This window comes from Arachis duranensis, chromosome 4 (assembly GCF_000817695.3).
Source record: "Arachis duranensis cultivar V14167 chromosome 4, aradu.V14167.gnm2.J7QH, whole genome shotgun sequence".
In the NCBI taxonomy this organism is placed as follows: Eukaryota; Viridiplantae; Streptophyta; class Magnoliopsida; order Fabales; family Fabaceae; genus Arachis; species Arachis duranensis.
In genome coordinates, this window is record NC_029775.3 from 117,906,551 (window position 1) to 117,922,826 (window position 16,276).

General features: G+C 34.4%; 3 protein-coding genes across 3 annotated transcripts; 2 read left to right on the forward strand and 1 right to left on the reverse strand.

The window, feature by feature from the left end:
- The first annotated feature begins 1,367 nt into the window (after positions 1-1,367).
- On the forward strand, positions 1,368-6,198 carry LOC107486580 (probable tRNA (guanine(26)-N(2))-dimethyltransferase 2). The gene is made up of 12 exons (XM_016107134.3): positions 1,368-1,574; positions 1,976-2,317; positions 2,472-2,559; positions 2,799-2,920; positions 3,137-3,276; positions 3,365-3,437; positions 4,069-4,157; positions 4,298-4,403; positions 4,862-5,074; positions 5,173-5,367; positions 5,446-5,523; positions 5,634-6,198. Exons 1-12 carry the CDS (start codon positions 1,482-1,484, stop codon positions 5,868-5,870), a joined length of 1,776 nt encoding a protein of 591 aa, XP_015962620.1. The 5' UTR covers positions 1,368-1,481; the 3' UTR covers positions 5,871-6,198.
- Positions 6,199-8,096: 1,898 nt separating this feature from the next.
- LOC107486577 (UDP-arabinopyranose mutase 1) lies at positions 8,097-10,271 on the reverse strand. Its single transcript, XM_016107132.3, has 4 exons — positions 9,904-10,271; positions 9,199-9,449; positions 8,859-9,027; positions 8,097-8,676 (listed from the first exon to the last, which is right to left on the reverse strand). Exons 1-4 carry the CDS (start codon positions 10,213-10,215, stop codon positions 8,347-8,349), a joined length of 1,062 nt encoding a protein of 353 aa, XP_015962618.1. The 5' UTR covers positions 10,216-10,271; the 3' UTR covers positions 8,097-8,346.
- Positions 10,272-11,444: 1,173 nt separating this feature from the next.
- LOC127746712 (uncharacterized) lies at positions 11,445-12,632 on the forward strand. Its single transcript, XM_052260727.1, has 3 exons — positions 11,445-11,744; positions 12,304-12,338; positions 12,459-12,632. Exons 1-3 carry the CDS (start codon positions 11,570-11,572, stop codon positions 12,630-12,632), a joined length of 384 nt encoding a protein of 127 aa, XP_052116687.1. The 5' UTR covers positions 11,445-11,569.
- Positions 12,633-16,276: the final 3,644 nt, after the last annotated feature.

Below are 16,276 nucleotides of genomic sequence, written 5' to 3' on the forward strand. Positions count from 1 at the left end.
CACTAATCATAATCAATAATCAAAAGAAATTCAATAATCAATTATCACAAGACCTTCAATAATCAATAATCAGCAAAATAATCATTCAATAAAAAATAAAGAACACACAAAACAGCAACACAGCAGAACCAGAGCTCATTCAATAAAAAATCACAACACACAAAAACAGCAATACAGCAGAACCAGAGCTCATCAGTAATCAAATAATCATTCAATAAAAAATTAAAACGCAAAACATTCAAATAATCATCGAACAGGGCATAAATAAAAAACGCAGAAGTGAGCAGTAAACTGACCTTCGAAGTCTGGGGCTCTGGGCAAAGTGCGTTGCCGCGACGGACGATGCCGACCGCACGACGGCGAGCAGGACGGCGAGAAGATGAAGACGTGGGATTGGCCGAGCGCGCGGAAGGAGAGAGCATCATAGCATTAACCAATTCGCCAGATTCAATAGAACCACAGTCTGGTGGCTTAGGCTCCATAGTAGTTTTTTTTTTCTTTTTTTGGGTTTCCCACAGTATCCGTCTGCGCAGGCCAATACTAATCTGTCGCGATACTGAATTTTATTTAAGGGTTTGTTATTAGTCAATAGATTACTGCATGCACAAGGCGAAATTCAAACTCTTATTTCCATTGGTGTTTCCCCCACATACTCCTCTTCACCCATATCATCAAGGCTTTTTTTTTTTTACACACCAAACACACATATTGGGCTCTTTCAAAATGGACTCATAATTCGAGCCCAACAAGCACCACCACTATTAAAATGAAAAAACAAAAACCGTTCTCAATCATTCACCTCAATACATATATTTTAGCCACTAACCCACTTTTACCCAGTTAGTGCAAACTTGCAAATATTTTTCAAAACTTGATTTACGAATTTAAGTCTTGTGTATATTGCATAAATATTTATGAAATTATATTCATTCCTAAAAAAATAAACTGAACTCATAATCCCGTTGTATAAATTGATATCTTTAACTTAAAAATTTGACGATAAATACCTCGCGCAATGATAAAATAAATACAAGTATAAAGTATAAAACCACATGCAAATTTATTAGTTAAAGTAATCCATATCAACATTGTTTTTAAAGTATGCTGTATTAACTTAGTATTTAATTATTTACTATTTTATCAAACATGCTTATTATTTGACTCAATTTTATTGCTTATGATTTCAATTAAATACTAATTTAAATTTAAATGTTCACGACATCAAAAAGAAAAAAAATTTGAATAATAAAAATAAAAAAATAAATTAGACAAAACAGATCTCCATTGAATTTGCGGACATAGAGAACTTTGAAAATTAATTAAGATAAACCAATAGGGTTTGTAGTGGCCATTTTTCTTTTCCTTTTTCTTTTTCTGTTTCCAGCGTGCATATAAATATAGACACGATTGAGTTGCAGTTACAGAAGCTCTAACTCTCAGAAAAACCGCTACAGTGTGTTGCTCTTCTTATTCTCTCAGCAATGGCCGATCTCAGTGAATTCAAGATCGTAAAGGAAGGAGAAGCTGAGATTCTCATGCACAAACAGAATGAAGTTTTCTATAACAAAGCCCAGGTCCCAAAAATCTCTCCTTTCTTCTTCTTTGATGCTTCTCCAGGTTCAAAGTTTCATGCTTGTGATGATTTTGTTCTGGGATTTGGATACGTTTCTGGGTTGGAGTTTAGGTGTTTCTAGAAATCACTAGTAGAAAATGGTCATAGAGCAGAGAAAAATCAAATTTTGGAACTTGGGTAGTTGAGTATTACTGGCAAATGGCAAAGTTGCGTTATTTTTTGGTTATGGATTGTTTAATGTTTGTTTATTGATGTCACAGTTCATTGCATATCATCTGAATTTATCAAGTTTGAATTTTATCTATTTTTGGTGCATTTTATGTGCTTGATTTTTGTTATAGTGTGTTGGTGACTTGGTGGTGATTGGTAAACGCTACTTATCATTCTTATTTATCATATTAGGTTAATAACAGGGATATGTCAATTGCTGTTTTGAGAACTTTTATATCCAAACGTAAGGAAGAACATGAAGCAAATTCGCCCAAGAAAGCTAAAAGAGCTCCAAAAGTATCTGAAAGTGATGCTTCTGAACCTGCCAAGGAGGATGTCCCTCATGCATCTCCACCTGAAGATTGTAGAGATAATGGCGAATGTGAAGATGGGAATCGAATGGCTCTTGATGAACCATGCAACACAGCAGAGGAGCAAGTCAAGAGCTCTGAAGAATGCAACGGGGCAGGGGAGTCAATGAGTAATGCAGATGGAAAAGTTCAGAGGGAACTGAAGCCACCAAGAGTTCTGGAGGTTATAGATTGTTTTTTAAGTTTGTGTTCCATTTACATATTCATTTGGTACAGGCATCATCATTTGCCATTGTACATTTAATAGCTATTGGATAATTTCCTCTTCAATGCATTATGGAACTCATGTGTTGTGTTTAATGCGTTTATATATTCAGGCATTGTCTGCTTCTGGATTAAGGGCCCTCAGGTATGCTCGTGAAGTGGAAGGAATTGGTCAGGTGGTTGCTCTGGACAATGATCAAGGTGATTCAAGGATTTTGCATAAGTCTTAGAATATTCTCTACCAAATTTGTTTTATTTATCGAAAACATGAAAGATCTAGCTTTCTGTGTTGACAGTGCATATATTGTTAGTTTGTCACTTTTGACTTTTTCTGATCTAAACAATTTATTATATTGCCCTTTCCTTTAAGCAATTACTTATTTGTATGCATCATTAAGCTTATGCTGTTGACAACTAAGTCCGAATTTTTGCTTGAGCAGCTTCTGTTGACGCTTGCAGAAGGAACATCAAATTCAATGGTTCAGTAGCGTGTTCAAAAGTTGAGTCTCATCTCGCTGATGCTCGTGTATATATGCTAACCCACCCCAAAGAGTTCGACGTGGTGAGTAGATGATGTTGTTACATGCCTGGGTTGACCTTTAGACACAATGAGAAGACTTTTAATTGGTGACCCTGAATACTGATCCAGATCACCAGTTGTGATTATTAAGAAATTAATGCATGATCTGCTATTCTATCCCATGCAAGTCATTTTTTATATCCTTTTTTACTTTAACTATTTTTCATGGGGTTTATGTGTTCTTTTCTTTTTTTCCAGGTTGATCTTGATCCTTATGGTTCACCTTCCGTGTTCCTGGATTCAGCAGTTCAATCTGTTGCTGATGGAGGTATGCTGATGTGTACGGCAACAGATATGGCAGTGCTCTGTGGGGGAAATGGGGAGGTCTGCTATTCGAAGTAATGTTAATACTTTTATTTGTTGTGATCTTTATTCAACAATAACTTGAGTTGTGGACTGACTTCTTAAAAATGCTATTCATACCAGATATGGTTCGTATCCGCTGAGAGGAAAATATTGCCATGAAATGGCTTTGAGAATCCTTCTCGCTTCCATTGAGGTATGTCTATAATTTATTGTTTTAAGTAATAAGGAATTGAGAGGCGGCTTGATAAAAACTAGTTGAATTTGAGAAATGTAAGATAACAATGATGCTATTCTTTTGCCTTCACTCTTTGAAAAATTCGTGGAAAGTACCAGTACCTCTTTATTAATAAAATTTTAACCGTTCCCCAAACACAAGAGGAAAAAAAAGAAACAAAAAAGAGATCACTTGGATAGGAACTTTAACATTCACGGAAGGTTCCAGGCAGTAACCCATGATTGCTTGCAACACATAAGGGTTATACATCATGGAACTTCTGGCGATTAATTATTGTTGTTAGTTATATCAAATTATGGTTTGCTATATATAAAATGAACAGAATAGTTTCCTTTCCTTGTTTCCTTAACTGATGCCCTTAGGAACTTGTTAATAAAACTGAAATTTGTACAGTAACTTAATAGTTTGTTTATGTTAATTAGGGTGATGTTTTGCTTTAATTTAGAGGCCTAGATGTTTTGTTGCCAAGCATACAGCATTAACCAACTAAATAGATTAGCATAATGTGTTGGATTTTATAGCAACTAAATATCTGTAAATTTGTTTATTTAGTATATGCATATGATCCTTTTCTCTCCATTTTATGCAGAGTCATGCTAATCGTTACAAGAGATACATTGTTCCTGTGCTATCTGTACAGATTGACTTCTATGTTCGCGTTTTTGTTCGCATATATACGTAAATCCTTCTACAACTTTTTTTTTCCGCTATAATTGTACTGAAAACTTTCTGGAGCCATTTAGAAGTGATAATTTTACAAGTATAACAGTTCTTCACTGTCTTTTCTGCCTACTGAAACATGAAATTATTGGCTGCAGTTCTGCAAGTGCAATGAAAAACACTCCCCTGAAGCTTTCATATGTTTATCAGTGCACTGGCTGTGATTCTTTCCACCTACAGCCCATTGGGAGGACCATTGCCAAGGTATATACATATCATGGTTTGATCCGTTGCTGATACTTCCAAAGCCCTATCAATTAAAAGCATGGCATATGTACCATAGGAAGTACATGTTGCTTGATAAATGAAATAATTAATCCCGAATCATCACTTCTCTACCCTATCTTTATCAGTGCTGGTCTTTTTGTATGTTAAGTAGACAAGTTCTTCAATGTCTACATGTTTGATCCATCACTCTTTTGTTCTTGAAATGGTTATTGCTGACACCAATAAATATAAGATAACATTCCTAACTGAAAACTATGAAGATGAACATTATGTTTTCCTGCATTTACATCTATGTTTATCTCATGTCTTAAAGGTGCCAAACCTCTAGTGTAGGGAGATGTCAGATGTCGTTTATGATGAAACGTATTGCTTTACTATGATTATACTTGCAAAATGCAATGATATTGAGTAGCCCTTTTCCCCTCATTTTTCAGAATAATAGTGTCAGATATCTGCCTGGCTATGGTCCTGTTGTTCCTCAAGAATGCACTTACTGTGGGAAGAAATTCAATATGGGTGGACCTATATGGTCTGCTCCAATCCATGACCAAGAATGGGTGACTTCTATGCTTGCGGACGTGAAATCAATGAAGAGCAGTTATCCTGCTTATGATCGTATATCTGCACTGCTTACTACAATATCGGAGGTTTGTCTTTGCACTGTCTGTTCTTTTCATACCAATATACCATTAACTTATCACATGCATTTCGGTTATGCTGATATTAAACAAATGTGTTATTTCAGGAGTTGCCTGATGTACCCTTGTTTCTAAGTCTGCACAATCTCTGTGCTACACTTAAATGCACTTCTCCATCTGCAGTTATTTTCCGATCTGCCGTGATCAATGCTGGCTACCGCATATCCGGAACACATGTTAATCCACTGGGACTCAAATCAGATGCACCCATGGATGTTATTTGGGATATCATGCGCTGTTGGGTAAGAATTTATAATGTTTCTTTTCTTTTTCCATCGATAGTCTGTTTGTTACAGTCACTGATTATGTTTTGCGGATAGGTAAAAAATCATCCTGTAAAAGCTCAACCAGCAGATCAAGCAGGAACTGTCATACTTGCAAAGGAACCTGTTCTTCAGGTATATTTTCCATTTCAAGTTTTTCTTCTCCTGAAGTTTTCTCCATATCACATTTATACAAGTTATTTACTGAAGCAGACTCTAAAACCTCTATATTGTTTGCCTTATAGGCTAATTTTGCTAGAGCAGTGGCATCTCTTAGCAAGGCACAAGCTAAGAAGGTTGCACGCTTTCTTCCGAATCCCGAAAAGCATTGGGGTCCTAAAGTTAGGGCAGGTCGTCAAATTACTAGTAAGCATGTTTCTCTGTTGGGGGAAGCTGCAATTAATGGAGTTCTCAACCAGGAAGACAATGAAGAATCTAAAACTAAGAAGCAGAAGGTAGAAGGAAATAACATCACAACCTAGCTCAAAAATGGGGTCCTTTATTGGGCTTCATCGTTGTTTACTAATGGAAGCTCATTTGTTGTCACCAAATTTTGTAGAATTTATAGGCAAAGTGAGAGTACATTAGAGAGGTCTAGAGAGTGGTGTTTTTTATTTTATTTATTTTTTCTTTTTCTTTCTTTTTCTGTTTGTTTCACTCTGCATGACTGCATGATATTGAATTAAGTATTGAAAATGGGAAATTGTATTGTAAGGTAATGTTTCTTGAGTTTAATTTTGATGCACTGACAATGTAAAACATTTTACACAGTCATACAATTACATTCGTTCTTTTGGATAACTATTCACACAGTCAATGTGAAAAGTAATTATGTGAAAATTAATTATTTTTGCTGATGTGGTGTCACGTGTAAAACTATTTTATACTGAAAGTGCATCAAAATTAAATTCAATGTTTTTCGCTAAATTTCTATTCCTCTTTTTGTAAAATATTTTTTCAAATATTAGTTCCTTAAAACTTGTAACACACGTCACCTCTCATTTCTCAAATTTTTCTCCTCTGGAACCAAGAACCATAAAAGTTGGAACTTCTATAGGCATAGAAAGCCAGAAACAGTGAACAATGTTCCAATGTAACAATAACTTCAATTGCTACTAAAATGGAATAAATGGTTTGGACAGTAGAAAGAAAAGAACAAAGTTTCTGATTATCAGAAGATAATGTCTATGAATAAAAACCAAGAATCACGGCTCTGGTGCAATGACAACTTCTAATTGTGGACCATTCTCGTAAACTTCCAACTCCTATCCAGCTACCAATAAATCAAGCAAACTTTTTCCTGTACTTGCTTCATTTTTGTTCATCAAGTTGACACGTTTTTTTTAACATGTATAAATTCACACTATTTCAATAGTAAGATTAAAGACATCTTTCGGTTAAGGAACTACAAAATAAAAGTGAGTACAAATAATATAATTAACGTACGACATGTTTATTTAGTCACGTGAACTATAGAAATGTTACTGTTATAAACTCCATGTTATTTTAACTCTAGTGCACAAAAGATATTCTTATCATTGTTCACTCAATTTCCACTTATAACATATGGCTAGGAAGCGGGTAACTCAACAGTTAAAAATTCTGCATTAACAAGTGAATATTATAATATGTTATAGCAAAGTTGATTAAAAGCCAAGTTCATATGAATATCAATGCTGGTTGATTCTAGAATGATAAATCACAAGAAACATACACATATGATTGAGTTGAGTCTTAAAGTAGCCTTTGAAATTGCACTTAAGCCTCAAAATAGTCATTCAAATTAATAGTAATTCAATTTTGTCCTCGAACTTGCATTTTAGGACTCATACTAGTCCTTAAGGCACTTTCCGTTCATTGAAACACTGAAAACGACGTCATTTTGTATTTATTACAAAAAAAAAATATCCATTTTCCTTCTCCTCTTCCTTTTTCTTCTCCTTCCCTAATTTGAGGTCATTCCCCTTCTCCTCTCCTTCCCCAACCTGAGGTCCTTCTCCTTTCCCTTTTCCTCCCCCTTCTCCAACCCAAGGCCTCTGCCACCGCCTCTCACCGGCTTCCGTCACGATGCCATGCTGCTTGCCCCCCTTCTCAACTTAGTCTATCCTCTTTGTCTTTTTCCTTTATGGGTTTTTTTTATTTTTTTTTACTGCAATGGAGTTTATTCTGTCACTAGTTACATAAAATTTTGAACTTGATAAATGGATTTTATGGTTTAAGTAGAAGATGACTTTGAATTGAGTTTGTTGAAATGGTGTATGTTGATTAGTAATGAGAATGTTTAATTAGTTCATCTGTGTGGAAATTGATGATTGGTTGTATATGAAGAAAAACAAAATGACGTAATGGAAGAATTAATTTTAGGATCAGGAAGACAGAAGGAGAGAGAGAGGAGACAAGAGAAGAGGGAGAGGCAGAGAGAGATAGAGGGGAGAAACCCAGTTTTTTTTTTTTATAAATATAAAACGACGTCGTTTTAGTGTTCGATGAATGAAAAGTTCTTTAAGGACTAGTATGAGTCTTAGAGTGCAAGTTTGATGATAAAATTCAGTAACTATTAACTTAAGGATCACTTTAAAACTTGAGTGCAACTTCAGAGACTATTTTGAGACTTAAGTCACATAAGAACAGAGGAATTTTCTTTTACACTGAAATGAAAACTTCATTCTTACACTGAAATGAAAACTTCATTCTACTATTGATCTGTAATCAGTAACTAACAACAAAACATACCGATACATGAATATCCTTCCTATAACAATTTATTTCGCATGAAACTCAATGTTCTACCCCATCAGACAAAAAATCAAAACAAAGCAATGCCCTATGATTCTAACACTCTTGTACTTTATTGTATCTAAAACTCAAGGAAGGAAGTTACTAAATCAAATTACACCTACCAATGCTTCAAGTTGAACATAACAACATAAATTACACCAACATACATATATAACTGCTTCATGCTTTGCCATTGGCATTTGATTTTGCAGGGGGGTTAAGATCGTCCCAAGCTTCAATCCAAGTGACCATGGCTTCAGCGAGCTTGTCAAAGTAAGGATCAACTTTGGAGAGTTTATCCTTGACTAGCTTTGCTAGCTCAACATAACACTTCTGAACAGTGGTGGCTTCTTTTGAAAGAACTACATTCTGGAAGAATGGGATAATGTCTTCTTGCCAGAATATTCCTTTGTACTCTTTCCTAAGGTTTACAAATGGATTACTTGCCTTGCTGTGATATATATAGGGCAGACCAGTCTTGATTCCTAATCCCAAGTGATCACATATTACCTGAAACAATCATATCATCTTAGTAATTAGGCTCAAAATCATATTAGTAACTTTAGAAGATGTTTAATTAGTATCTATATACACGTATGCACACATAAATCAGTATAATTTACGCACAAAAATCATTTCTTGCAAAAGTTTAATCTTACAGAAGAAAATACATGAATGATTATATATCTAACCTTGCAGCACCAGCCAGCCCACATGTCGTCGTAGCGTCCTATTGGCTGGCCATCACCCATGAGACCAAAGTACATTGCTGGTCCAATAAGGTCACGGTCAAATGCCAAGTTCATTCCACACATTGGAAACAATGTCCCTTTTGGAATTGTCATAATAGCATCCACATACCTTAACCACAATCACAATACTCTCACACTTCAGAAAAAATCATAGTAAGAAATTAACACAAGAAGGTGTGCGATTCTCAGAATTGTTTTAGAATTATATAAACATTCTGCGAATCGCACACCTTCTTGTGAAAGTGAAAGTACTATTAGACTATTAGTACTACATACTAACCTAGTGTTCCTCTCAAGAGGCTTCACAAGCTGAGTTGGTGCATCATAGTCTGGGATGTTAAGCCAAAGTCCATGAGAAACAGCAGTAGGAACTCCTTCTCGAAGACTGAAAGGGTAGCCTCGAACGAAATCTGCACCTTCTCTGTAAGGCTCATACAGAGTGTTGAAGAAGTAAGGTGTTGATGGACACAGAAGGTTCTGTATATGCTGTGCAAGTGCATTAATCTTTGCTCCACTTGGATCAGTTGCAACCTTAGGATACCAAAGATTGATGAATACACATAAAACAAAACCAATGTGAACACTGAACAGCAGATGTTTCAATCTTAAATTATGTTACTGTTACTGGTTAAGGAGATAGAGCAGTGAAAGTGTGAAACACATAAAAGACAAGGATAACAATAATATAAGAATAACATTGTAGACAAATTAAACTTGTCATTACACAACCAATGTCAGAGTTTCAAATCACATGTTATATAGGAACAAAACAGCATACTGTTTCTAACAGCCTGTAAAATCCATAACAAGATATAATAATATTCTAACAAGATCTACAATTCACAAAGTTTAGAAGATATCTTCTAATTAGTTAGTATTACACAAACCATATAGTTCCATACTCTCATCCTATAATGTTAGACAGTTCAGTTAAATATATCAAATTATGCAACGATTCTGTCTTTGATGATGAAGTAGTACTTACAAAGCAATCATCATCAATGGTGTAGATATACTTCTTCTTGGAGACCATGTAACCGAAGCAACGACAAGCAGAATCCTTGAAGGAGATGCAAGAAGCCTTGGGACCCAAGATTCTGTTAATGTCATTGCGGTTATAGAGCTCATAGTCGAATCCATCAGGTACCTTAATGGTCTTTGAAGGGTCACCATCTTGAACGATGATGAGATGGTATGGCTGGAAGAACGGCCTCCACATCTCGAGGAAGTCGAGGTTCCTTATGGTTGGAATCACTATGTCAAGTTCATCCTTCAATAACACTCTTGCACTTGTCATTATATTATTCACAATTTTCAAAGAGAAGAGAGATGAATGAAGAAGCTTGAAGATCAGAATGTGTGTGTGTCTATATATATATAGAGAGAGAGAGAGAGAGAAAGAGGGTGTGTGGCACGTGATGGAGAGTGCGGTGTTTTCGGGCACGAGATTAAAGAAACGTGTCTGAATTTTTACGGTAACTCAAATAAACAAAGACTGCTTCAACTTCAAATCCTTGGTGTTAATTCTTTTCTAACATAAAAAGTATCTTTCGTTTCATGCGACTTGGTCATCAAACTGGTAGTTACAAAATGAACCAACTCATATGAAAGTGATTTGTCTCAAACTCGATCGTTGCATTGGCATTTTCTTTTCAATTCAATGTGCACTACTATATAACTAGGGTTAAGTGCTTAATTGCTTAAGTCAAGCCATAAAACGTTCCAAATTAAAAAGGGGTTTAGCATCACACGTGGCACAATTTTGTACGCTGAATCATGTGGGATACATTAGAAATTTAGGAGAGAGAGAGAAATTTTGTAAAAATATCAGAAAGACAAAGAAAAATTTAAATTTGGCTTATTTAATATTTATTTATTATAGAATATATTAAATAACATAAAAAAAATAAATTTTGATATTTTTTATTAATATTTTTTTATTACTAAATATTTTTATTTTGTAAAGTTGACTATATATATAGAAGTATTGAAAAGAAAACTGAAAAAAAAAAGGTTAAGGGAGGTGAGTTGCGGATTAAAGTTTATTTGAAATGGAATTAATGGGAAAGAAAATTGAAAAGGCATAAATAGAAATATCTTACACAAGTTCGCATATTGCTGGTGTCTATTTGTATTTTATTTTTTGCGATATTTTTTAGTCTAATTTAAGAATTTTTTATTGGCTAATATATAAATTATTATATTTACAAAGCAGATCGAATTTTTAAAATGTTAGTACTTTTTTAAGCGAATAACTGAACTAATTACTCTACTTTTGTTATGTCGGATCCGTTGTATTTTAACTATTAGAATGTTAATGGTTTCACTATATTAGTATAATATAGGGGTGTATATGGGACGAGTGAAGTCGGGTTTGATAGGACCTAGATCCGACTCGAAATATACACCGAGTCTATTTATTAGATCCGAACCCAATCCTAGATCCGATAAAATCAATACACTTTCGGACCACAATTATACCGGGTAAAAACCGGGCCATTGCCTGCTACACATACAAGCAAAAAGGCCCTACAAGTTTTACAAGTTCTCAACCCACACATCATTCACACGCGCACTCATCTCACTTTGAATGGAGCGTAAATTACACGCGTCCCACTCAAACGGTTTCTCTTCGCAAATAGCGCTCCTTAATGGCGCACTCTTCCACTTCTCCAACCCGTTCAAAGAAAACACAAACCGTCCATTTTCGAGCAACATTCCAAACTGCAGAGATAGCACTTGTCGCGAAGATCAAAACTCTCCATCAACACAACATAGAACTCTCGATCAAGAATCTCAAGAAAAAACGAAGTTATAATACTCAAGGTACGTTATGTTACTATTTCACTCATATTCTATATTTTTCAGATTTCGAAAACGAAGAACTAGGTTTTACTGTTCTTCTACATTCTTTTAGGTTTTACTGTTCTTGTTCTAAGTCTCATTTTACAGTTTTTAATATTCTACTTGTTCTACGTTTTACTGTTATTCTTGGTTATAGGTTATAGTGTTCTTCTTAGTTGTTCTAGGTATTACTGTAGTTGTTTTTCTAGTTCTTCTGGTAATTGATTGTTTAGAATATAATGCGTAATTTGGTGGGTGTATATGGAGTAACTTGTTGGGTGTATATCACATACTTTGTTGGGTGTATATTTCTGAACTGATATACTGTAATATATTCAACAGTTGCACTGTTCTAGTATTTGATTGTCCATGGATGTATATTACTTGACCTTGTAATGTTACTTGCCCTTGTATATTAATGCATGTTTGAGTGATATTTGACTGATATCTATATGTGTATCTGACTCATATCTATGGGTGTATCTTATTTATATCCTTGGGTGTATCCTGCTGATATATATGAGTGTATTTTTTATTTCAGAAAAAATGGCAGCCAGAAACCAAGTTGGAAGAAATGTAAGTGTGCTTAGATGAAATAAATGTCAGCTAGGTAAATGTGTTTAAAAAGTAAATAACTCTGTATTACATTTCTCAATTAACATGGTTGATTAAACAGAATATTCTTTTTAACTGTAGGACGAGGTGGACCACTTTAGAGTGGAATATGCTTCCAGGATTCTATTCCATGACATGAATCTAGACAAAGCTGAAGCCATTAGGAAAAGTAATTCAATAAGACTGTCCAAGCCATCCTCGTTTTTATTGAGTCCATATTGTCAGATAGATTCTGAGGATATTGACACTGTTTAATGTAAATGTTATATAGTCCTGTAACAAATTGAACACATGCTGTAAAAATTTTCCAATTATAGTTCTGTTTATTGTAAAATTTCTTTCAATAATTAAAATCTCTCTGCTGTATTCAAAATGTATGAATTACAGGTACTATAATATGAAGGAAAAAATCAAACTAAATATACATCCATAACTTGCCATTTTTTACACCCAAAGAACGTTGAATATACACCAAAAAATCTATCCCCCTGATGCTTTATTCCTAAAACCCTAAACATGAAACACTTAAAACCTAAACCCTAACCCGTACCCCGTAAACCATAAAACCCTAAACCCTAATACCCAAAACCCTTAAACCATTGTAAAAAAAATAAACAGTATTTTATAACATAGAGATCCTTTGCGTGCTTCTCATCCCTGTCCAGAAGTGGTGATCCAGATAGATTGGAACCCATATATGACGGTCTTCATAGAGATCTGCAGAATACACCCAAACACAGACTATAAATACACCCGAAGAAAATTAAATTTACACCTCTGCTGCAGATTTTAAACAAACATTACCTGAAAGCCACTTATTGTCCACAAGACCAAAATTCAGCAGAAAATCATTCCAATTCCTATCAAATTAGTCTTTACTATGAGAGTTCCAAACAACTTCGCTCATTTCTTGTTCAATTTCTGCATGTCCCTTGTACCCGTTTAATTTGCTTGGAATCTTCTTCATGATGTGCCAAATACACCAACGGTGAATTGTTGTTGGCATACAGGCCTCTAAAGCCCTTTTCATTGATGCGCATTGATCGGCGAAAAATCCTTTCGGAGCATTTCCTCCCATGCAACGAAGCCAACATTGAAATAACCATTTGAATGATTCAATTTATTTGTTTTTCATCAAAGAGCATCCGAGAAGTGTTGATTGACCGTAGTGATTCACCCCGACAAAAGAACCACAAACCAAATTATACCTGAAACAAATTACCATAGTGCAGAATGGAAAATCATTACGTACACCTAACAAATATTTTGTATACACCCAAAAACCACCCAATATACACCTCTGTGGCAGATTCATAAAACACATTAATTTAGAATCATAAAAAGGGACAGTTTATTACCTGTTTGTATTGTATGTGGTTTCAAATGAAATAACATCTCCGAAATATTAGTTCCTGTAAAATTTTCTAGCATCTTCAAGGGTGGTAAAGGTCATTCCAACCTTCAGAATAAACTGGTCATCAATAACAGAGAGAGGCTACAGAATACACCATGTCAAAAACTATAAATACACCTAATCATTGGTAATATAATACACCCGAACGGCACCAACTCAACCAAAATGACAATAAAAGCCATAAGCTGTAAATACACAGGCTGCAGAATACACCATGACGAAAACTAAAAAGACACCCAATCATGTCTCATATAATACACCCGAACGACAACAACTCAGCTAAAATAACAGAAAAAGCCATAAATGTAAATACACCCACACTACCGAAACAAATACACCCAAAGAAAGATCTGATCTACACCCGAGCGTCTGCTATAAATTCCAGATAATCAATCAAATACATTACATTCAATCCACAGATTTATGTTGACGCGTTAGTCTCATAGTCAATGTTCACGAATTATTCAGCTACACAATGCTATACAAATTACTGTAACAAAATTCAGAGTAAATGTATGTAAATCAAACCTTAGGAACTTCGTTAGATTCAAATTCATAATCCACTTCCCCCTGATTCAACTGAGAATCTGAGGTTGAATCATCCATTATCTTCAAAACGAATCCAAACTTTGATTTCAGTAAACAAAAATCGATAGAAAACAAAGCTAGAGTTAGAAAGAGAGAAGAACAAGAAGAAGAAGAAGAACGAGAAGAATAAGAACGAGAAGAAGAAGAACGAGAAGAAGAACGAAGAAGAAAACAAATCTAGAAATAATGAGAGAAGAACGAGAAGAAGAAGAACGATAAGGAGAACGAAGAAGGAAACAAATCTTTTAAATTTGGTAGTTACATATACGCGGGATCTTTATATAGCGCGTGTATTGGACGTAGGGCATGCAGCGCGTTTTGTGGGTTTATTGCTTAATGAACTTGTAAAGCATACAAGCCCTAATAGCTTGTATGTAGAGCTTTTCTGTAACATTACATTACGTTGATACATTCTTGTAAGTTAGCATGTAAAAATATCCAAATTTTCAAGACTCCAACTATTATTTAACATAGTAAAATTCACTTAGAAAAATATAACAAGAACCAACCCTTCTTTAAAATTAAAGCATAATCACAATCAATACTAAAGCAAAACCACAATCAATACTAATATTGTCTAATAATACCAAATATTTAAATCAATACAAATAACACAATATTATGCATTAGTCTAAAGTCTTATGCATTCTAAACATAAAACATTAACTTATAGTCTTAAAATGACTAATAACACAAAATATTAAGGTTTACAATACTTAAATTCCACATAAGAATAGTCATGATCCATCACTAATAACACAAAATATTAATTGTGTATGATGACCAGACCACCGGGCCGATTTCGGGTGACCAGAACTATGGCCCAGACCCGATCCGAAATAATAATCGGATCTATTTTTGAGATCCTTACCCATCCCTAAACCTGATGAAATCACACCAAATTAGCCTCTAAAGTATTCGGGATCGAACCGAACCTTCGGGTTGGGCCGGATTTGTGCACCCCTAGTATAATAATTCTCTTAGAAAGTTAGGCACATCATGATCATATCATATTAGTAGAATATCATGATTAAAAGTACTTGAGGTTAATTAAGGAACAATTCTTCGGCCAATTTAATTAATTAGCCTCACCTCTTTGCCCAACTTGTACAAAAACCCTAAATCTATATATGTACATACACCCTAGAAGGGATCCAAATCAAGCAAAGTAATTGTGTACGATACATGCATACATATATTGGTAACATGAAAAGGATGCGTATATTTAAAGATGTCTAATTAAGTTGACGAGCAATAAAATAACAATTTTAGAAAATTAGATATGTAGTCACAAATGCACGTTGTTGTCGCTACTTTTAATTCTTAAATTAGTTTAATGAATTCTATGCATTAATATTCCTTATATGAATTGCTTGAGATCCAATTAAAGATGGTTCATATGTAACCAAAACCATACCAATGCTAATTAAAACCATGGATGCATAAAGAATGAAATCTAAAGTAGCTTGTAATAAAAGTAAAAGTAAGAATGAATCTATGGGCATTGATTTTTGTTGAATGTGTTGACCAAGTGCCAGAGAGCACATGCACACTTATGAGCTAGTTACCTATCCTAAACTACATTATCGAATATGTAAAATAATATAATTTTGATATTTATAAAATATAATTATTTATGTATATATTTTTATTTATTAACTTAAATTTTTTAATTAAATAGTTTCATGTGAGTTCTTAACACTCCAACTTGCCTTCCATATATCTTTGATAACGTTAGCTAAACTTCACATTTGACAAAAGTTGGTAGAGTTAATCGCATTTGCATGAGCATGAGAAGATACGAGAAAGCAAACAATGTTATTAAAGTCATGGGTTAGGCAACTCCACTTTAACGTTTCTTAGCTTCTATGAGTTTTTTTTTTTTTTTGGTATTTAT